General features: G+C 58.7%; 1 protein-coding gene and 2 long non-coding RNA genes across 3 annotated transcripts; 2 read left to right on the plus strand and 1 right to left on the minus strand.

Moving 5' to 3' along the window:
- Positions 1-7,818: 7,818 nt before the first annotated feature.
- TFF3 (trefoil factor 3) lies at positions 7,819-10,825 on the plus strand. The gene is made up of 3 exons (XM_082721592.1): positions 7,819-8,169; positions 9,341-9,487; positions 10,628-10,825. Exons 1-3 carry the CDS (start codon positions 8,088-8,090, stop codon positions 10,639-10,641), a joined length of 243 nt encoding a protein of 80 aa, XP_082577718.1. The 5' UTR covers positions 7,819-8,087; the 3' UTR covers positions 10,642-10,825.
- LOC309860083 lies at positions 10,649-11,940 on the minus strand. Its single transcript, XR_014309141.1, has 2 exons — positions 11,253-11,940; positions 10,649-11,208 (listed from the first exon to the last, which is right to left on the minus strand). It is a non-coding gene; the product is annotated as an uncharacterized lncRNA (long non-coding RNA).
- A 7,313-nt stretch (positions 11,941-19,253) lies between these two features.
- Positions 19,254-20,108, plus strand: LOC309862574. The gene is made up of 3 exons (XR_014310587.1): positions 19,254-19,341; positions 19,459-19,502; positions 20,023-20,108. It is a non-coding gene; the product is annotated as an uncharacterized lncRNA (long non-coding RNA).
- Positions 20,109-21,292: the final 1,184 nt, after the last annotated feature.

Below are 21,292 nucleotides of genomic sequence, written 5' to 3' on the forward strand. Positions count from 1 at the left end.
GAGTCATGGTCTGTAGCTTGTTCTCTCTGATGGACGTGGGGTGAAGGGTAAGAGGGTAACCCAGCAGGGGACCCTCCGGCAGCTGCCTTCAGAGGTTGGTGAACGCAGGAGGACTCACTCGGCGCTCCCCGCGGGGCCACCAAGTCACACTCCTGCTCGCTCGTCCTCGCCGCCCAGGATATAGTCAGGTCTTCCTCTCTAGAAGCTTTGGCAAACCTTCTAGCATGGAGAGAAAGTTGAGATCGCACAGGAGCGGCCCCAGGAGCTGGGCATCAAAATCAGAAAACTTGAAACGACTGGAGACTTGATTAGCTGTTCGGACGGATGCTGGATGGGGTTCCGAAGCGTCCCTCCCGCATCCCAGACCGGGAAGCCTCTTCCATACGGACCAGGCATCCCCAGTGGAACGTTAAAACGGTTCCTCCAAACCAGGACCACAGGGCTCGGACCCCCGAGCCTCAGACCCAGCTCCTCCTAGCCTTGGTCACTCTCCGCGCTTCCCCCCTTGCTTCCCAAACTGCCTTATGTCACCCGGATTTTTTTTTTTAAGATTTTATTTATTTATTTGACAGAGAGAGATCACAAGTAAGCAGAGAGGCAGGCAGAGAGAGAGGAAGGGAAGCAGGCCCCCCGCTGAGCAGAGAGCCCGATGCGGGACTCGATCCCAGGACCCTGAGATCATGACCTGAGCCGAAGGCAGCGGCTTAACCCACTGAGCCACCCAGGCGCCCCTGTTACCTGGATTTTTTTAAATGAACAATTTTCAGCAGCCAGATTTCATACCCTTCTCTTTGGATAAACAGTACATAAGTAGTGCTCCGCTCTACCCAGTTTTATCCATGCCGGACGTTTGTTTGGCTCGATACTTCTCACTCTATAAAAAAGGAATAAAACGAAGAAAGTGCCACCTGTACCCATTCTCTTCCCTCCGTTCCTGGAAGTAACCACCATTCTGAAGTGAGTGCATATTATTTCCACATGTACCCATAAATAGTATGCGGTGTTTTTGTTGTTTTTTAAATAATCAGGAATGGTATTATAATAGAAAGGCTTTTGATCTTGTATTTTACACTTAACTTCTGAAATTTATCCCTGTTGATAAAAATAGGTTAATGCCTTCATTTTAATGCGGAATGCATTCCCCTGTTGATAAGCAATCGCGTATATCATTCCCAGTGCCCTCCTATCAAAACAATATCGGGGCACCTGGGGGGCTCAGGAGGTTAAAGCCTCTGCCTTCAGATCAGGTCATGATCTCAGGGTCCTGGGATCCAGCCCCGCATCGGGCTCTCTGCTCGGCGGGGAGCCTGTTTCTCCCTCTCTCTCTGCCTGCCTCTCTGCCTACTTGCGATCTCTGTCTGTGAAATAAATGAAATCTTAAAAAAAACCCCAATATGCACTTGTTCCATTTATTAGGTTTTGACAAAACGCTTGCCCAAGGAGCTGCGTTAATTATACTCAGCAACGTTGAGGAAGAGTTTCTTTCTCTCTGTACCCTAGTCAGTGCCCTTGTCAGTCAGTACCCTGGTCTCTCGCAACATGGGTACAATCCACGTGCGCAAAATGGTGTGCAAATGTTAGTTTCTTTTGTCATTCCCAGCTACGAGGGAGGTGGGGCCCCTTCCCTCCCTCCCTTACCGTCAATACCTCTGTGTGTATTTTAAAAACCGTATCTGTCCTTTTCTCACTGGTCTTTAGAAATTCTTTATGTATCCTTGATAGTGATCCTTTGTCAACGGCGTGGGTTTCAAATATCTTTTCCTAGTTTGTGGCTTGGCTTTTTTATTCACCAGTCCCGTCTGGCTGAGTGTGTTGTCTGAATTTTAATTGAGTCAGACCTATCAAGTGTACCTTCACGATCAATATGTTTTTTAAGAAAATCCCAAGAAGTCTTTAAAACCGCAAAATTATAGGATACAAAGTTAATGTGAATTGTGGTTTTACGAGTCAGCAGCAAACCGTTGGAAATAAAGCTATGCCCCGTGAACAAAGGCAATCTTGCTTCTTCTTCTGTGATCTTTATGACTTTCCCTGCCCTCTTGCCTTATTATATCTACTGGAACCACCGTTACGATGTTGAATGGAAATGAGGGTAAGAAACGGGTAAGACTCGGTCCCAGGCTTACGGAGAGAATCTCATGAGCTTTGTTAAATGCTTCTAACTTGTTGACTAAAATGACACGTTTCTTATTTTCATTTTTTCTACCAATGTCTTGAATGCACTGATGGATTATCTGATGTTAAACCTACCTTGTCATCCTTGGATAGACCCTTGCCATCCGTGATGTGTCACTGCATACGGGGCCGGGCTCAGCTTGCTGGCATTTCGTTACGATTTCCTGAATCCATGTTCCTGACGGTCTTTCAGACGTCATAATGCTTTCGCCGGGCTCCGGCCGGAGATCTCTGTCGGCCCCATAAAGCCAGCTGGCCGCCCTTCTTGGTCGTCTTTCTTCGTTCGCGTGTGACGGGAGCTCTTCCACAGAGCGAAGCCGTGAAACCACCTGAACCCAAAATTTACTTTGCGGGAAGGATTTTGGCCGTAACTGCAAATTTTCCGTAGAAATCGGGCTGTTTAGATTTTCTATCTAGTCTTGTAACCGCTTCGGAAATTGCGTATTTCAAGGAATTTGTCCATTTTATCGGAGGCCTCAAGTTTGTTAGGATAAATATTCATGAATTTGCTCTGCGTTTTACCTGATTTTCCTCTCAGTGCCTGCGGGACTCCAGCCACCGCCCACCGTTCCTTCCCGATACCGGTCGTCGGTGTTCCCGCTCACTGTTTCCTTGACGGGTCTGTTAGAAACATAGCCATAGTGTTTTTACCTTTTCAAAGATCCAGGGTTGTTAATTTTTTCTTTTTTCTTCTTTTTTTTTTTTTTCTATTTCCCTTCTGTGAGACCTTGTGCTGCTGCCACCGCCCCAGGCCTGGAAGCTCCGTCTTTTCCAGCTTCCCGCACCTCCTCCTCCACCACGCAAGGTGGAAACGCGCGTGAGCCGGGAGAGAGCCCTCCCCCGAAGTCAACCACGTGGGCGCCGTGAACCTTGACTTCCGGCCTCCAGAGCTGTGGGAAATAAACCGATTGATAAGCCTCCCCAGCCACGGCTTCTGCTGGAGCTGCCTGAGCACACGGAGGTCCAGACACGTGCGCTCGCGGCCGCCCAGAAGTGTCCCGTCAGCGCGAATGTCAGACGTGGTGGGTCGCGGCACAGTCACGTCTCACGGAAAGCTTGTGTGGGTCCAGAGCTCGGAGGAGTACCTGTGCCGGAGCTCCATCAAAGCCGCACGGACTCGACAATGAGTGCCACCCCCAGGGGGCCGGCGGGAGGTCCCCTCCCTGTAGGCTCTGTAAAGTGTCCCAGTGTAGACAACTCATGACACAGTCCCCTCCGGAAGGGGCCTCCCCTGGCGCCGGGGGTTGGAGCCTGGCCCAGCTTCGACCAGGATGTGGGAGTCTCACAAGTGCCCACCGGCCTGTGTTGTCTCAGCCTCCCCTGAGACAAGGAAGTGAGAACAAAGTGCTCCTTGAGGGTTATTTGGGTGAGGCGTGGGAGTGCAGGAGAGGCTTCCACAAACACTGGTGATTGATTACCTATGGCCAGCGATCTGTAGAGACCAGAGATCGAAGGTGACCAGGGAGGACAAAGACAGGCCCAGGACGGGGTGGAAGCCCGGGGCTGGGGCTGGCAGGGTGGACAGGGTCCCAGGTGCAGGGGCACCGAGCCCTAGGCAGAGGTCCCGGAAAGCCCAGTCGGGGTGGGAAAGGGAAGGTGGGTCCCGGGACACAAGCCCTCCAAGCCCTCCAGGCCTCTGACTCTGTGCTTTCCTCCCCCTTGCGAGAAGATGCGAACGAAGGTCAGTCCCAGAGCTAGAGGTCCCTTGAGTGGAGCAAAGGCCATTGAACTAGGTGGTCCCAGCAGCGAGACCTCTTCCCTCGCAGTCTGGGGGCCAGAAGTCTGAAATGAACGGGGTGTAAGCTGCACCCCTCCCGGGACGCCAGGGGAGGGTCCCTCCTCTCTCCAGTACCCCCTGACCCAGGCAGTCCTTGGCGTTCCTTGGCCCTCTGTGCGTCACCCCAGCCCAGGCCTCCATTGTCACATGCTGTCTCCCCGTGTCTCTGCATTTCTGTCCCTATAGGGACACTACAGGGACACTACAGGGACATTCAAATTGGATTATGGGCCACCGCACTCCAGTCCAACCTCATCTTTATTTAAATAATCACGCTTGCTGCAGCCCAATTCCAAATAAACCATGCTCGGCGGTTTCAGGAAAGACAACGACTTTGGGGAGGACACTGTCCATTCCCGCACCCCTGGGAAGTCGCTCGGTGACAAAGGCTGGCTTCACAGGGACGAGCGCTGTGGCTGGCGGAGGGCCATCTTCCGCCTTCCCTGGCTGTCCTCCTGGGACACGGCTCGGGGCGGCGCCAAGGGCTGGCAGGCGACAGGTGCACGTCGGGGGCGTCTCCGCCTTCTGTGTCAGGGCAACTGCCAGAGCCGGGGCTTCCTCCTGGAGCTGGTCCAGCTGCACCAGAAAGGCCCATCCGGGTCTGAAAGGCGGGGCTGCCCGTGCGGGGCCTGGTGCCCCCAGGCACATCTGCTCCCCGGCTGTCAGTTCTGTTTAGTTCTGACTTATCTCTCTCGGTGTCCTGGTCATCGGCTCCCTTATTCCTGGGAAACTTTCCTTGTTGTAATAGCAGCTGGGCTGATGCAACAGCCCCAGACTCCGAGGAGCTCTGGGGTTAGCCCTCCTGTGGCTGAAACCACTGCAGTAGGCTCCGGGCTAGACACTGGTTCCTCCAGAACACCCAGGGGCTGTCGCGTGCCCCCGGATATAGTAGGACAGACACTGGCCCAGTATTTGTCGGGGGGCGGGAGACACACGCTCCATGTCCGTCATGGCCTCTGTTCTGACTCACCCTCTGTCCTCCCCCAGATCAGGTGGGGGACTCATCGGCACAGATCTACCCTCCCCCAGTGGTCCTCAGCGCAAACCCTTGCCAAGGACAGGCGCCTCCAGGAAGGCTCTGGAAGCCCCTCTCCAGGAAGCAGGAGGAAATTCTGCGCAGAGCACAGAGCACAGAGCGAGGGGCCCACACCCAGGGCAGCTGCAGAGCGTCTGACGGACGGTCAATAACACCGGGGGGTGTGAGCCCAGGGCTGGCCCAGGTGCACCGATTAACCTGACTCTGTATTTCCCCATCCGGCTCTCTGCTGGCTTGAAGACCCCAGAGTGACAGTGAGAGGAGACTCGGCATCTCTAAGCCTGCGTAGGCCATGTCGACTCTTGTGTTTGGCTGAGTCAGCCGTGCCCTCCTGGGACACACGCAGACCCTCACCCGTCTGTGAACTCCTACTCCCAACAAGAAGCCTGTTGGCCAGCGTCCCACTGGCCCTTACCACTCCACCACTGTCCACATGTCCTAGCTGGCCCCTGGGCTCTTCCCGGCATCCTTAGGGTCCCATAGTAGCGTCCCGCCCTTGATCCACGCTCAGTCCCTGCTTGTGGCATATACGCGCCAACGGCCATGCCCTCTGCAGAGGGAGTTTGCTGCCCCGGCACTCGGGGCCAGACCGCCCACTGCTCGCAGCCATCTGAGAGAACCTCCCCTTCCCTGGGACACCGGCACACAAAGCCCGGGGCAGCGAGATTCGCAGGGGAGGGATCCCAGGACAGTCCAGACACGTGGCCAGGGAGACAGCGGCAGAGGAAGGAGAGGACCCCCAGCAGGGACCAGAGCTCACCCTAGATTCTGGGCACGAGGGCAGCCCCTTGTCAGGGTAGGGCTGGGGCCGGTCCTGGGGCTGCAGCTCCTGCCCTAGTTTTCTTTCATTCCTGGAAGATGAGCGTCCCCCCTGCGCCGCCCAGAGGAGCTGGAGGCTGGGGGAGGCCACAGGCCCGTGAGCTCCGGAAGGCAGGGGGGCTCCTTGGGCCCCGTCCTTGAGCAGGACAGAGAGGAGGAACGCACAGGACAACCCCCAGCCCCACAAACGTTTACCCAGCGCTGTAGCCCCGGGGCCAGCTCAAGCCCGCTGTCCTCTGAGAATCCGTGCTGTCTCCGGCCGGCAGCCCCCACTCTTCTGCCGCGGACACCAGACCACGGTGGCCCTACCAGACCCAGGGCTCTCGACCCTCTCTGGCCACAGCTGCTGGCCACCCCCGGCAGATGCCTGACGCAGCTCTGCATTACCTGCTCGTACAGCCCTGTGAGTGAGGCGCTCTGGGACAGGCGGGGAAACTGAGGCATGGGTGGTCAAGGGACTCGGGCCAAACCTCTCAGCTTCCCATCAGAATCCCAAAATGAACCGGTCTCCTCATGGGGGACTCTTCAAGGGCAGGGATCTGTCACCTCAGCGAGAACCCCGGGCTCCGCTGACATCCGCTGAGTTAAACCGAAGCCCAAGACCTGGCGGTTTCCCCCATGGCGGTGGCTCTGGGTGCTGGCTTCGCCGGCGTTCATCGGAAAGGCCTGCCCAGGCTGGGTGGGCCGGGGGCAGCTCCCCAGGAGAGGCCAGGTGGAAACCAGGGCCCTCCAGCAGCCTTCAAAAGGCTGCCCCTTCTGAGCCCGATTCCGGGGCATTTGCACTTGACCACCCATGCACAGTCTTGCCATTGACAATACAAAACCCGGCCGGGCCTGAGGACAGTGTGGGGGCTGGGAAGGCAGAGTCTGTCCAGGAATGGCTCCCAGGGGCTTTCTCTACGATGACCTTTTCGTAACAGAACTTGTGCCGTCTGTGAGCTTGGAGACACGCTCTCCTTCTGGGAGCAAAGCAAAGCCTGGGAAACAACACAGACATTCCTGTCTCCAGCCTGCACTTGTCTTGGAAGCGGGGAGCAAAGCAGAGGGTGAGGGTCGCCTGGGGTGGGTTCCCCGAGGGTGAGGGCTGGGCGGTCACAGGTGGGACCCAACCCTCCTTGCCAATGCGTGCGCAGGCAGACCCCCTCAGTCGGTGGGTGGAGACAGCTTTGTGGACAATCTGCAGGGGGTTTAGGACCTCTCCAGCCCCGCAGCTCCATGGGGGGCTGAGGTGACCAGACGGGTGCACCTGCTTCTGGGTCCTACACAGCTGCCAGGATCCCCGCTCTGCCAGACCCGCGAGAGGAGACCTTGACAGGCACCCTGCATTGTGAGCCTTAGCTGATTCGCCTGGACGATGGGCGTAACTATCCCCACGTCGCGGACAGGCTGTTATAAAGTCATGTCCAGGATACAACCTTCACTGAGAAAGAAAAAAAAAAGGAAGCTAAGTAAAGATGTCTAGTGAGTTCTCATTTGGGTAAAAAACGTGCTTAGATCTAGAGAGAACGTTTCTGGAAAGATACCTAAGAAAGTGTTAAACGCACATCCCACACGCACCTCTGGGCAGGAGAGGGCTTTTTTGGGTTGTCTGATCTTCAAAAACCTACTGCGTGTCTTCTCTTTTTATCAAAATATTGCAATTTATCACCCTCAGTTTTGTTAAAATATGGAATAAGTTTATGGAATACATTTATGAAAGTGTACTTAATGACGAAAAGAAGTCTTGCCATTGACAATACAAACAGAAAGGGCAGGATTTTGAAGAATTACGAGGGAGGAAGGAGGTCTGTGCGCACAGCGGGCCTCACCCGCGGGGGGGACCCGCAGTTTCAGTCCCCAAGGCCGTCAGGGATTCTGGGCTCTGTAGTCACTAAGGAGGGAGCCTTCTAGACTGATCCTGGCTGCGTTTCTGGCTGCCAGCCAGCCCCACGCCGAGCGAGCCTCCGTCCTCTGCCCCAGGCCAGGCAAGCCTGGGACGAACAGCCCTGCCCCTGGAGAGGAGCATTAATCTGGAGACTGGAGTCTGGCCTCCCCGCTGGCTGACGTGCTACCGTGGTGGTGGCGTCAGGCTGCCCCGTTCCCCTTCAGCAGGACGGGCCCTGGGGGCTTTTCAGTCCTGTGCAGGGAAAGTAGGTGTGGTCGGAGCCAGAGGGGAGGGCCGTCCCCAAGCAAACAGAAGCCAGAGTGCCTGTGCAAACACGGGGGTATAAATGCATCTTCTCGGCTGTCACGGCAGGTTCTCCGAGTAGACGGGTCCCCAGAGCCCGCCTGCCTGTGACCATGGAGGCCAGAGCGCTCTGGCTGCTGGTGGTGGTCCTGGTCCTGGGGTCCTCCAACAGGGCAGCGGCGTACGAGGGCCTGTGTGAGTACTGCTCTGACTTCCTCCCCACGCCGTAGGCAGGAGGGCGCTGGTCGCAGACAGGGAACGGAGTAGGATGAGAAGAGACCCAAGATCCAGGCTCGGGGGGGCCGTGAGGAGGCTTGAGGAAGGTGACCAGACCCCCACGTTACTTAGTAATGGCCATTTACCAGACGCACACGGTTCCTCCCAGTAGCCCCGCAAACTGGGTCTCGCTGTTCCCATTTTACAGATAAGGAAACAGAGGCTCTGAAAGTTAGTCACTGACTGCAGGCGACCTTCCCAGGTGGTGCCAGAAGCAGGTTAGAGCCCAGGTCTGCCTGGCCTGGCTGGCGGCTGTGGCCGACCCTTCTCACCCCATCGCCTTCTTGGCGCGGGTTTCTGAATTACCAGAAAGATCGTGGCGCACCGTGTCGGCACATTTACCAAACAGAGAGCCCGATGAACCCGGTCTCTTCCAGAGTATTTTCAGCACAAATGGCCCATTTCCACTTAGCCCTGGCCCTGCACCTGCTGGAGGGGTTGTGGCTGTCCCATCCACCCTCGTTCGAAGAAATTAGGGTGCGGTTCTTATCAGGTGCCAAAGGCGGCCTGAGGTTCCCAGGCAGGGGCGGGAGAGGACGTCGGGGTTCCCTGTGGTTTCTGTTTTCCTAAGGAAAATCCCGTTAGGTGACGAGGGAAACACCGCAGAACTTGAGACAACGTAGGCTTCAAAAGCAAGTGTTGCGGCCAGAAGGCTGTGCCGGGACGACGGGGCACAGCAGCAGCTGGGGGACAGGGAGCCGCGGGAAGGAGGGAGAACAGCACACGCTGTGGTTTTCTGTTCTGAGTGTGTGTCTCCTGTTACACCGTCTGTGTGTTTGAGGAGGCAGAGATGAAACAGTGAAGGGGAACTTCATTTGTGGGTTCGGTGACCCCCAGAGGGTCCCTGGTTCCTGCCCGTGGACCCCTGATGGGACACTGGGGGTGCACAGTGCCAGGGGCCCCCGGCAGAGGCCAGAGCTCCCGTGGGCAACACGGGAAGAGTGACCTCCTCAAGCAGGCGTTGGGGTGAGGGTGGGGGTCACGTGCTCTGAGCTGGGAAGCGGGGGAGGCTGTGCGCTGGCCAGCTGAGGTCAGCGGACCCACCGGGGTCAGCCAGCCTCCGGCGCTGACCGGGTGCTCTCTGGGACAGCGACGAACCTGTGTGAGGTGCCGGCCAAGGACAGGGTGGACTGCGGCTACCCCGAGATCAGCTCCGAGCAGTGCACCAATCGGGGCTGCTGCTTCGACTCCAGCATCCACGGAGTGCCCTGGTGCTTCAAGCCTCTGCAGGACACAGGTAAGCCGTCCCGCGCGCACAGCATCCTTCCTGGGTCCCCGGAGGCCATGCACACCCCAGCAGGACCCTCAGCGCCGTGGCTGTCCGTCAGCTGAGTCCGTCAGAGGAGTTGCGCCCAGGGACGTCAGGGGCCGGAGGCTGTCCCCTGCTGTCCCTTTGCTAAGGGGTTTGTGCCGATTCTCAAAGCCATTGTCTGGGAAAAGGAGTTCAAAGTCAAAGCACCGCGTGTGTACAGGGAACCGGTCTAAAAACTGGCCTGGAGAGGAGTGGAAAATGCTCAGGTTAGGGAAGCAGGGCCGGTGCTTGAAGCCACATTCAGCAAACAAAGCACCGTCGCTCGTGACGTACTCCTGGTGGGACACAGTGGCGGCCCCGGCACTGAGCCCGGTGCCTCTCTGCACCCCCCATCTTCCTCCAGCCTGCCTCCTCCCGGAGGGCCCCCCGTCTTTCCTCAGCAGTGCAGTAGGGTGAGGACAGCCACCCCGGGGTGTCAGCCGCAAGCAGGTGTTGCCCACGCGGGGGTGGGGGCGGGGGCGGGGGCAGGGGGGTGGGCGTCCCTGGCTCTGTCCGTCCAGCCCCACATCCGGGGCGTGAGGTCTTTCGGAAGCCACCTGGCAGTCCAGAGGCCAGGTCATCTTCTAGGAAGGACACAGGTGCCTTCCTGGAACCAGCCCACGCCCTTTGTGCCCCAGTGATGAGGGACTAGGGCCGCCTTCCAGCTGATGCCAACTCCCCCGGCCTGGGGCCCCGCCCACCGCCCCGAGCCTCCTGGCCCTTCCGGGCAAATCCAGGCAGAGGCCCAGATAAGGCTTTGGGAGCAGGAGGGAGTCCGCCACGGCCTCTTTGCTGGCTGTCCCCGTTCTTTGGGGCTCCTCAGCGGAGGGGCAGGGAGGGGGCTGCGCCTTCTCCTTTGGCTGCTGACAGCGGACCCCGCTGAGGCCCATCCACCGGCCCAACCCCCTAGGTTCTGGTGGGTTCTATTCTCCACAAGGTCAGACACACAACACTTTCCCAGTGACTTGGGGAGAACCCAGCACGAGGCACTGACCTTGGAGCCTGTCTTGACCTTGAGAAGCCTGGCACCTGGTGGGTGAGGCCAAGGCTGGTGGTGGGGACGCAATGCCTGTGCTTTGTTTCCAGAATGCCGATTTTGAAGCAACGTGCAGTGGCCCCGGACACGCTGGGATAAGACCCCCCGCCTCGGGGCCCCGGCCTGGGTCCTCTGCCGGCCGCTCCCTGCTCCCTGCTTTTCGCCTACCCGGCTCGCGGCAAGCCCTTCCACGGAAAGCTAGCGCCTGGCGCCTGACGCCTTAACGAATAAAGATCCCGTGCTCAGCATGAGGGCCGTTCCTCGTTCCCGCGACTCGAGACTCGACGCTCCTGTGTCTTATTTCGCCAGCGGCTCTCCTCTCTCGGGGTCTGCCGGTTGGGGGCTGCGGGGATGGGGGGGTGAGCGCCTCCAGCCCAGGGCCTCCCAGCCCTCCCCTCCCAGGGTGGAAAGTCCGCATGAGCTCTTAGCCCGGGCCCGACACGGCAGGGAGGACCAGCCCCCTTCTCAGTGGCCACCACGTGGCGCAAATTCAGAAAAGACATTTCAAATGTCAGTTTAAAAAAAAAAAAGACACCAAGGTGATTAATGTCTTCCTTCGTGAAGAGAGCAAAGCACGAAAGCCGTCTTACCGCTGCACGTTTGCTGTTTATTTGTAAGTCAAGGGTGACCCCTGGGACGCCCCCGTGGCCTCCTTTCGCATTTCCTGCTGGAGACGGACGCAGCGCTGTGAGGAAGGGCGCTGGCCTCCCCGTGAGGGCTCTGTCTCGGGTCCTCGGGAAGTCCTCACGGCCCCGCGATGCAGGGCGATTCCTTCCATCCCTGACTTTCTAGGACACGTGGCTCCGCTCCGACGTCGCAGGGGGTCCCCGGGTGTCCCTCCGCTCAGGCCGGGCGTCCCACAAGCTGTTTCTGCCACCCACACCCTCTTACGCCCAGAGATCCTATGCCCCGCGTGCTCTTTCCTGCCGAACAGCCGTCAGCGAGGGCTGCAGCTCACAGAAATGGGGTCTCTTGGTCTGAGACACCGTCCTACACCAGCAGCTCCCATCAGAGCGACAGGCTTTGTCTTGGGGCCAGGTCCGCCGAGCTGACAATGTCCCCGCAGGTGAGGTTTCGTTACCCTTGCCTTACAGATAAGGACGAGAAGGAAAAACACTTGAAAGATCCCGTGCAATGAGGGCTGCTCTGAGGGGCCACGACAGGACGTCCGGGCCTCCGGATCCAAAGCCCCGTGTGTTCCCTCTCACGCCCAGCCATGCCACCTGCCAGGCTTAGGGAGCGACCCTTTCTGGAAACATCTCGGGCCACGCAGCAGGTGCAGCCCAGAGCGGTGCTCACCGGGACGGACCCCTCCTTGGGCCTTTGGGTCCGTTTCTCCTTACACACCCAGCCCAGCCTCGGAGACCAGGCTGGATCTTAGCTGGAGGGGTTTGGAGGTCATCCTGGTGACAGGGCCAGGTTGTCACCGTCCTCCTTGCTACACACCTGGCTCCTTCCCCCACAGCCCCGCTCGCGGCCTCCTGCCTCACAGCCCCATCCATGGGGACAGCCCGCATGTCTCCACCTCCCTCTGCCGAGCCGGAGCCCCCTCCCTCCATGCTCCCCACCGGCCCTGGGACTGCCTGTTGGCCTGTGCCCTGGAGGGATAGTGTCCACCCAGAGCCTGCGGCTGGGGCCCCCTTCCTCCCCCCGTCCCTTCCTCGGTTACAACAAGGCTTCGAGAATGTCCCCGCTAGGTCAGCTTTGGCTCTCGCTGTCCCGTGGGGGGCGGGGAGGCGAGTTTGCTCCCGTCACTAGGTGGGCAGACGGGTCCCTCGAGCTGCCATGGGAGAGCAGGACCCCGACTGACGCAGCGCTGTCCCCGCCGAGCCCGTCGTCACACCGGCGCTCCCCACTCCCTCCCACCAGCAAGGGGACGCCTCTCTCTTTCCACTGACGGTGCCCAGGCCGCATCTGTTCGCCGCGGCGCCCCCGACCCGCTCCATGGGTGAGATGCGCACACGGCGCCGAGCCTCTGTGGGGCAGCCTCACCCCCCGGGGCTCTCAGCGCGAGTTCCGCGGCCCTGGGCACCGCGGACCTGGACCCGGGCCCATGACTGCCAGCTGAGGAGTCACTGCCCCGCGGGCCGACGTCCCCGGTGGGGCTCACTTGGGGTGGGGGTGCAAAGAGCGGCTGCTTCCCCTGCGTGCCGCCTGCCGGGCTTGCAGCCTGGTGACCACACAGGCCCTTGGGGACGCGCGGCTTCCAGGCATGGTCACGCATCTGCGGAGTGAGGAGAGCGCCGAGGCCTGGCCAGGGACAGGGACAGCCCCCGGCCCCACAGAGGCACAAGGGTCCCCAGGCCTCCGTGCCCCCCCCTTCTTGGATGCAGCCATCACCCCTCACAGACACCTGCCGCCCCACTCGCGGGCTGGATCGGAGGCCCCTGCCCCATCACAGCCCAGACACCACCACGGGGGGGGGCGGTCCTGCCCCCCCACCCCCACCCCCCCGGCGAAGTCTTCTGTCCCTCCTTGTGCATTCTAGTTTTGAGAGCGTCTTCCTGGGTAACTTGCGGAGAGCCCAGGTCAGACTCAGACGCAGAAACAACCTTCTCTCCGGCACAGGGGCCTCCTTCCAGGGACCCCCCAGCTCAGGAGAATCATCTGGGGGGCTGGGGGTCTCAATCATCTCATCCTGGAGCTCAAAGTTCTCTCCCCAAACTTCTCTCTGTGGTTCCCCCAGGGGGCACGGGGGATCTTCACACGGGTCGTGTTCGGACTGTCTGCTCCCTGCTCCCTGGGGGTCCCGGGCGGCATGAATGCTAACCCGCCCCCCCCCAAGCCAATAGCATCACAACATCTTCAAGGAGGGACTGTGGATGCTACAGTCGTCTGGGAGCTTCTGAGGCCTCAGTCGTCAGGGTGGGTCCCGGCCCAGACATGGGCCGGCCGGGCAGAGACACCGGGCAGCTCCCTCTGCAGGGGGCAGACGCCCAACCGCGAAAGCACGTGAGCCATCGGGGAGGATGGGATGGCCAAGTCCAAGGTGCGGATGCTGACCCCGGCCCCAAGGTTACAACTCTTCCCCAGCCTGGGTCAAAGCCAAAGGACCAGGCAAAACCCTGTCTCACGTGTCCCCTTAAAGCCTCTGGGGGATCAGACGATCGGGGGACCCTGCCAGGCCACTTTACAAAATTAGTCCAGTGAAATACCTTTTACCTTGATGGCTCGGATTCCGGATTTCCCTTTCAGTGTCGGGCCTCAGCCTAGCCCTGTCCCGAGCCCATGGGGGGCTGTGCTAAGCTCACAGACGAGTTCACAGACCACCTGCAACCCACCAGGCTGCGGACCCCCATGGAGACACCCCAGCCCCAGCCAGGCCCCCACCCGCTGACCAGGTCTGGACCCCAGGGACCACCAGCCCCCCACCGCTGGCTGGCCCGACAAGGATTTACTGGGATATCCGGTCTCTCAGCTCCCTCTGCCTCCTGCCAGCCCCCAGTCCTGAGCCAAGTCACATAGCACACGCCCAAGTCCTATCGAATCTTTCCTCGCTAACACCGTCTTACCGAGATGCCCAGCGTGCGTGGCGTCCCTGGAAGGCTCGTGCGTTCCTGCGGTCTTCGGCAGGTGGGCGTCGCCAGGACTGAGCTGAAGGCCTGGTGGGGTGATGGGGGCCCGGGGACACGTGGACTTGGCCAGTGGTTCTCGGCCTGGGGCTCCCTGATTTCCTAGGTGGTGCTCTCGCTGGGGGACGGGGGGTGTGGGGTTCTGTGCAGGGGCGCGCGCCCGCGCCTCTGACACCTTCCCCCCGGCCGCCATGCGGGGGGCGAGCACACAGAAACATGAGGTGTCCCTCGAGCCGCCGTCCCTCTCCCAGTACTTCTCCCATTTTGTAGGGCGATATGCGCAGTGATCTTACGTTGTGTGTAGGCATGTCACTAAGCGTAAAATCATTAAGTATGACTTCCTTTCAGGAGATCCAAAGGGGTCTTGTGAATGAGGAGGTGGGCTCTGCAGGGATGAGCCTCGTCGCCCGGGGAGGGCTCCTGCCTCTTCTTGCCTGGTACCCCCAAGCCGGGCAACCCCCGGAGACCCCTGCCTCCCTGGCCTGTTTGTTCCCATCCTTTCCATCTTAAACCTGAATCACAGATTTTGAATTTTAAAAAAATCCTAAAGGCTGACAGATGTGTCCTCTGTTCCCCTAGGGCCACCTCCCAAGAGCCCCCCCCCCCCCAGGTCAGGTGGGGGACAGTCAGCGGCCCACAGAAGCGGGGATGACAAGACCTGGGCTCCCACCTGCCCCAGCGTTCTGCACCCTTACTTCCCATTCAGGGGCTCTGCTCCCGCTTTCTGGAACAATCCATTTTCCCCCAGGATCCCAGCAGCTGTCGAGGCTCAGAGGGTAAAGCCTGGTGTCAGGCGCCCCCACCCTGGCGAGCCTGGCCGCACCCAAGGCACAGTGCTGGGGGACCCCGAGGCAGGCACCTGGGAAGGTCGGGTCTGTAGCTGGGTCTGCGCCCCTGCGAGGCTGGGATGGAGCTGGCCAGAGCCCTAGAGCCCCGGGGCCCCTCCCTTGTGAACAAGGACTGCCTGGTCCCCTTCCTCCCCACCCTCCCTCTCTCCCCACTGACACCACCAAGACGCCAAAGGACCAGTTCCGATTCCTGAAATCCTGGCTCCGACCTGACCTGTGCATCAAAGACCAGGATCCCTGCAGCGGGGAGTCACACCCCCTCACTGCCGCCCTTACAGACCGACCTCCGGTCTCCATCAAGTAAGGAAAAACATCTTTGCCAACACTTCAGAGTTCTTTCTCATTCTCCTTTTCCTGTGGATGAGCTGAACCCCGGGTGTGATCTGTGCCCCCCATCCCCCACCCCCAGAGAGGTGCTCCGTGCTGGGGGGGAGACTGGACTAGAAGACAGGAGGGTCTCGGGGAGCCCTGGCTGCCCTGCCCCCCGCACGCCATAAAGGGGCAGTTCTGGCTCCTCTAAGGAAGGCTCACGGCTGCGGGGCTGTCCTGTTTCACGCACCTTACATCGCGGGGCCCCCCAGCAGCCCTGCCGAGGTGTGGATCACAAGGAAGCAAGTGGAGGCACAGAGCGTGAGGTCAGGAGTCCAAGGTCACTCAGCAGAGAGGGCACAGGAGTCCAAGGTCACTCAGCAGAGAGGGGACAGGAGCCCAGAATCTGGCTGGTTCCAGGGTCTGCAGAACCCACCCCCTCATCCCAGCAGCTCCAAGCTCTCAGAGCAGAGGAGGGGAGTCGTCCTCAGCTCATGGTCAGGACACTGGGTCGGGGGGAGCCTCTGGGGGAAGGAGCGAGAGAGCCGGAGACCCCAGTGCCCTCAAGTCAGGGAGCAGCCATGGCCACGCGGCTGCTTTGCGTTCCACCAGAGAGAGCTAGAGGCAGCTCTGTGAACCTGCAGGAGGGCCCCGAGTGTCTGGGACCCCCCCCCCAGGCGTGCACTAGCCCAGGGGAAGCTGGGGGGACAAGAACCCATGTTTGGAGGAAGCTTTCAGAAGTCCGGCCACCCACCCCAGCCACCTGGACGCACTGAGAACTGCCCCCAGGGCAGGCCAAGCAGGACCCTGCCCCCTGTTAGAAGCCAGGAAACCCACAAGCCCCCAGCACATGAGGCAGGAGACCCCAGACTGGATTTACCCACAAGTGCCTGGGTGGAGGCTCTAAGTTCAGCAACAGAGAAACACCAAGTCACTGTTTTGCACAAGGGATTTTTGCGTGAGGAAGAATCACGTGTTTGCCGCACATTTCCTGCGTCTGCCCGAAGCCTGCAGCTGCGTCTCGTTCCTCGGGATCCGTGCGAAGGCCCCCCCACCCCGCCCTGGGGCAGGAGGGGGCACCTGGGGAGGGATGCGTTTCCCGGGGGAGCCCCCTGTCTGCCGCGGGGTTGGGGGTTGTTGCCAGCCCGGGGGTGGTGTTGGTGACCCCAATGGGCCGTTCTTCCCACGTGCCACCCAGGGCGTGCAGCCCCCGTGGAAGAGCGTGGTCGGGTGACGGGCCTGCCCAGGTGCGCCGTGCTGCTCTGCTTCGTGCTCCCAGCCGCAGCAGGCGCAGGGCGTCGGGGAGAGATTACCTCGTTCCTGGGTCTCAACCTCGTGCAAAGGTCCCACAGTGATCTGCTGGGTTTAAAAACACAACGCTGTACCCTAAAGACACAAATGTCGTGATCCGAAGGGGCACGTGCACCCGCATGTTAACAGCAGCGACGTCCACAGCAGCCAGACTGTGGAGAGAGCCTGGATGTCCGTCCACAGATCAGTGGATGAAGAAGATGTGGTGTCTGCACACTCTGGAATACTATGCAGCCAGCAAAAGAAACGAAATCTTCCCATTTGCGATGATGTGGATGGAACTAGAGGGTATCATGCTGAGCGAAGTAAGTCAATCAGAGAAAGACAATTATCACATGATCTCCCTGATATGAGGAATTTGAGAAACAAGACAGAGGATCACAGGGGAAAGAGGGGGAAAATGAAACAAAAAACGAAACCAGGGCGGAAGACAAACCACAAGAGACTCTTAATCTCAGGAAACAAACAGGGCTGCTGGAGGGGAGGGGGTAGGAGGGACGGGGGGGCTGGTGATGGGCCCTGGGGACGGTCCGTGCTATGGTGAGGGCTGTGAACTGTGTAAGCCTGATGATTCACAGACCTGCACCCCTGAAGCAAATGATACATTCTTTGTTAATAAAAAAGAAAACCTACAACGCTGAAACACACAAACTAAGTCTGAGCAATTACTTCTAATGACTTGCTTGCCAGGAGCCCCAAGGCCCCCAGAGCCCAGTTCTTTCCCTGAGTCCTGCAGGACTGGCTGGGGGTCTCCCGGGGGGCAGGTCTTCCTCGGGATTTTTAAGCAATGTTCTTGGCTGGGGACCGCCGTTGTCAATGGAGCACCCAAGAAAGCGCTAACCAGTGTTAAAACTGGGGGCTAGGACGCGCTGTAGCATGGACTGGAGACCTGTCTTCCCTTTTACTCAAACTGCTGTGAGAAATCACATATTTACTCTTTACCAATGAGGAAGTGGAGAGAAATTTACTCAAGGACACAGCCTTGCTGAGGGTCAATGCCGGGACGTTCTGGAAGCTTCTGTGGAGCCGCGGGCAGCATGATGCCGCTCTTGGCCCTCTCGGGCACCCTGGCCGCAGCCACCCCCAGAGGGCCCCAAAGGGCACCCATTACACCGCCACCTGCTGGTCGCCCAGCAGAGGCTCTGGGTGAGTGGCGTAATGAATTGGGTTCCGTAGGACCCAGGGCTCATTTTGAGATTGAACACCTTCCTCAACAACTTGGACATGGTACACATGTGTAGAACCCTCCAGAACCCGCAGAACGAGAACTTTGTCTTGCCCAGGGGAAAGCCAGACTCCCTTGCTGCTGGTGGGAAGGGGACATAAGTGCTAGGCTCTCGGCCCCCTCACACACACACTGTGGCCATTAAACCTGATTATTACTTCCTGTCGCGTGTACGTGCGCTCCCCCACCCTTCAGTCCAGCGGGGCAGTAAGAGTGAGCCTTTAGGGACCCTTCTACACTGTTGGTGGGAATGCAAGTTGGTGCAGCCTCTTTGGAGAACAGTGTGGAGATTCCTCAAGAAATTAAAAATAGAACTTCCCTATGTCCCTGCAATTGCACTACCGGATATTTACCCCAAAGATACAGATGGAGTGAAAAGAAGGGCCATCTGTACCCCAATGTTTATAGCAGCAATGGCCACGGTCGCCAAACTGTGGAAAGAACCAAGATGCCCTTCAACGGACGAATGGATAAGGAAGATGTGGTCCATATACACTATGGAGTATGATGCCTCCATCAGGAAGGATGAATACCCAACTTTTGTAGCAACATGGGCGGGACTGGAAGAGATGATGCTGAGTGAAATAAGTCAAGCAGAGAGAGTCAATCATCATATGGTTTCACTTACTTGTGGAGCATAACAAATAACATGGAGGACATGGGGAGATGGAGAGGAGAAGGGAGTTGGGGGAAATGGGAGGGGAGGTGAACCATGAGAGACTGTGGACTCTGAGAAACAAACTGAGGGGTTTGGAGGGGACGGGGACGCGCAGTTGGGTGAGCCTGGTGGTGGGTATTATGGAGGACACGGATTGCATGGAGCACTGAGTGTGGTGCATAAACAATGAATTCTGTTACACTGAAAAGAAATTTTAAAAAATAAATAAATAATTTTTAGAAAGAATAAAATAAATCTAACATAAAAAAAAGAGTGTGCCTTTAACATTCTTATTTGGCAGTAGTTCCTCCTGTGTGGGCTGCGTGGGTCTGTAGCGTCCCAGAATATGTTGGTCGGTCACCGGAATTCACTGCTCTGGTCTAAAAATCCTGAAACTTTCCAGAGAGGAAGGTGGGTGGCCTGTGGCACAGCGACTGTCCCAGAAAATTCTCCCGCGCTGTGTGTGTGCTCTGAGGCCCTTCAGGGTCCTGGGTGGCAGAGGCTGGAAATTCTCCCCTCGGACCTCTGGTCTTCAGCTGTAACGTTCTGGAAAGAGTCAGACATCCTCCCATCTTCCATGTCCCCATCGGCAAACGGGGGACAACGGCTATGGGCATCAGAGGGCGTTTGGTGGCTGTGACAGCAAGAGGCAGACTCAGGGACACCTGGGAGCTCCGAGCCGGCACACTTCGGAGGGCCATAACCCTTCTAGAGCACTGGGTGTCTCCACATTTCTGAGCTGGAGCGAAGCTTCTCGTACGTCGTGTGCTACTCACCTGTGCTTTCTGCCAAGTGAAGGCGACGTGTACGTGATCACACCCGCACGATGGGCCCAGAACAGGTACATCCAGGGGACAGGAAGTCAGTTAGTGGCTGCGAGGGGCTGGGAGGAAGCAGGTGCGGGGGAGTGACTGGTGATGGGCTCCTTCTGGGGCTGACGAGAATCTTCTGGAACCAGAGCGTGGTAGCAGCTGCAGGATTCTGTGAGGACGCTGGAAAGCGGTGAGTCGCACACTTTAGCGGGTGCGCTTCCTATTAAATGAGCTCCCTCTCCTTCCATCATATGTCTACACACCCAACTGTGATTGTATCTCAGTCTCTGTTGATTTCCTGACTTTCTGCTCCAAGAATGGAGCTGACCTCTGAGACTTTACCACGGGCCCCATCCCGGGCTGGCTCATCTTGTCTTCAAAGCCATTGGTCCTACCAGATGGCCTCTGAGGGGTGTGGCCCCCTTCTGGGTGTCGGACCCACCTCTACCTACTGCAGCTCGGGGCACGAGAATTATTAGCCACTTCTCACCTGGAAGCGGCCTTTGCCCCTGCTGGCCTGGATGCTCCAGCCTTTCTCGGTTTTGTGGGGCCCACGTGCCTCCCCCCTTCTCCTCCATCCCACAGACCTGCCTCCCTAGGGCTCTGTCCTCCACAGCCGCGTGGCCGGCGGTGCACAGCCCCAGTGCCCGCTAGAGGACACCCACCCCTGCCCTCCCCTGGCTTTGGTCCTAGTTCTCACCTGCCCCCAGGAACTTCCTGTCTCGGGAGGTGCAGAGCTGCTCTCTCCTCCTGCCACCTGCTGCCAACGATGGCCACCGGGTGAGGGGATCAGGACAAACGAGTCAAGTTCTGAGGTCGCCGCGCCAGCAGGCTAGGCTGCCGGCACGCCTCCTTGTGGCCCGATTAGCGGCTCCCAAGTGGGCAGCTCGGCGCAGAGCGACCCAGGCACCTGGTGGCTTGCGCGGCAGGTTGCACAGAGAGGAAGGAAGGAGCCGGGCGGGGGGGACGTCAGCTGGTCCGTCAAGAGCGGTGCCCCGCCGTGAGGTTTGACCTCTATTTCTTACGTCGTGTCTATCTGGAGAATGAGGTTAACAGGAACACGGACTTGGACTGCCAAGGTCACGGCGATCAGCAAAGATTAGCTCCCGTCGATGGGGTAGGACTGTCTTCCCTGACGAGGCTAATCTTCCCTGACAGCATCACAAGCGAGGCCTGGCAGCTGTGCGAGGGTTTCCTGTCACCCCGCACACCTATAGGCCCCAAGAGTCACCATGCCCAGGTGACAGAGTGTCAGCCACGTGGGACTGTCCTAAAAGCTCCCTCAGGGGCACCGTGGGAGTGAGGGGACACACAGGGGGCTGCAGGTCCCCACCGTCTCTAGGCGCCCGTTTCACTTTTTGGATTTCCTTCCACTTGCGTTTCCAGAAAGGCTTCTGGGATTCAAATCGTCAGTGGTGAGGATGTCAGTTTAAGATGCTTTCCAGATTTTCAGATTTGTTTTGAAGCCTGGTGGTTATTGTAGAAACAGCCGCAGTGTCTATCAGAAGGCAGACGGCTGCAGGGGTTCTGGAACATTCCCACGACGGTGTGCCACCCGGCTGTTGCTGTCCACTCCGGTCTGGAGCGCCGTCTGCGACACCGTGCGAGGAAAGGCAAGGGCTGGGGATGCCGCGTCTGTGTCTCTGCGAGCGACCAGGGGAGGACAAGTAAACAAATGGCTGGTCGCTGTCGACTCTGGGAACCTCACGGGGCGCGCCCGGGATGGGCTGGGGGCCTTCCGTATTACTAGTTAAAATGAACACGGAGAATTTTTGTAACTTGAAGATTCTAATAAAGATAAATCGGGAAAAAGTGTGGAAGGAAGGGACATTCCGCTGGGGGAAGGTGGCGAGCGGTTTGGGAGCAGAACACAACGTCTGGGGACGGAGAAGCTTGGGCAGGAAGAAGGGACGGGTAGTGCCGAGTCCCAGGACCGTGGCTTTGCTCTCTGCGTCCCCGCGCGCACATCTGCGAAGATAA

Source organism: Mustela nivalis (genome assembly GCF_964662115.1).
Source record: "Mustela nivalis genome assembly, chromosome: 1".
In the NCBI taxonomy this organism is placed as follows: Eukaryota; Metazoa; Chordata; class Mammalia; order Carnivora; family Mustelidae; genus Mustela; species Mustela nivalis.

Bases quoted from the DNA above. Each gene is read 5' to 3' on its own strand.
- TFF3 (XM_082721592.1), top strand. From the start codon at position 8,088: ATGGAGGCCAGAGCGCTCTGGCTGCTGGTGGTGGTCCTGGTCCTGGGG. The intron at 8,170-9,340 runs GTGAGTACTGCT...TCTCTGGGACAG, and splicing joins AGCGGCGTACGAGGGCCTGT to CGACGAACCTGTGTGAGGTG.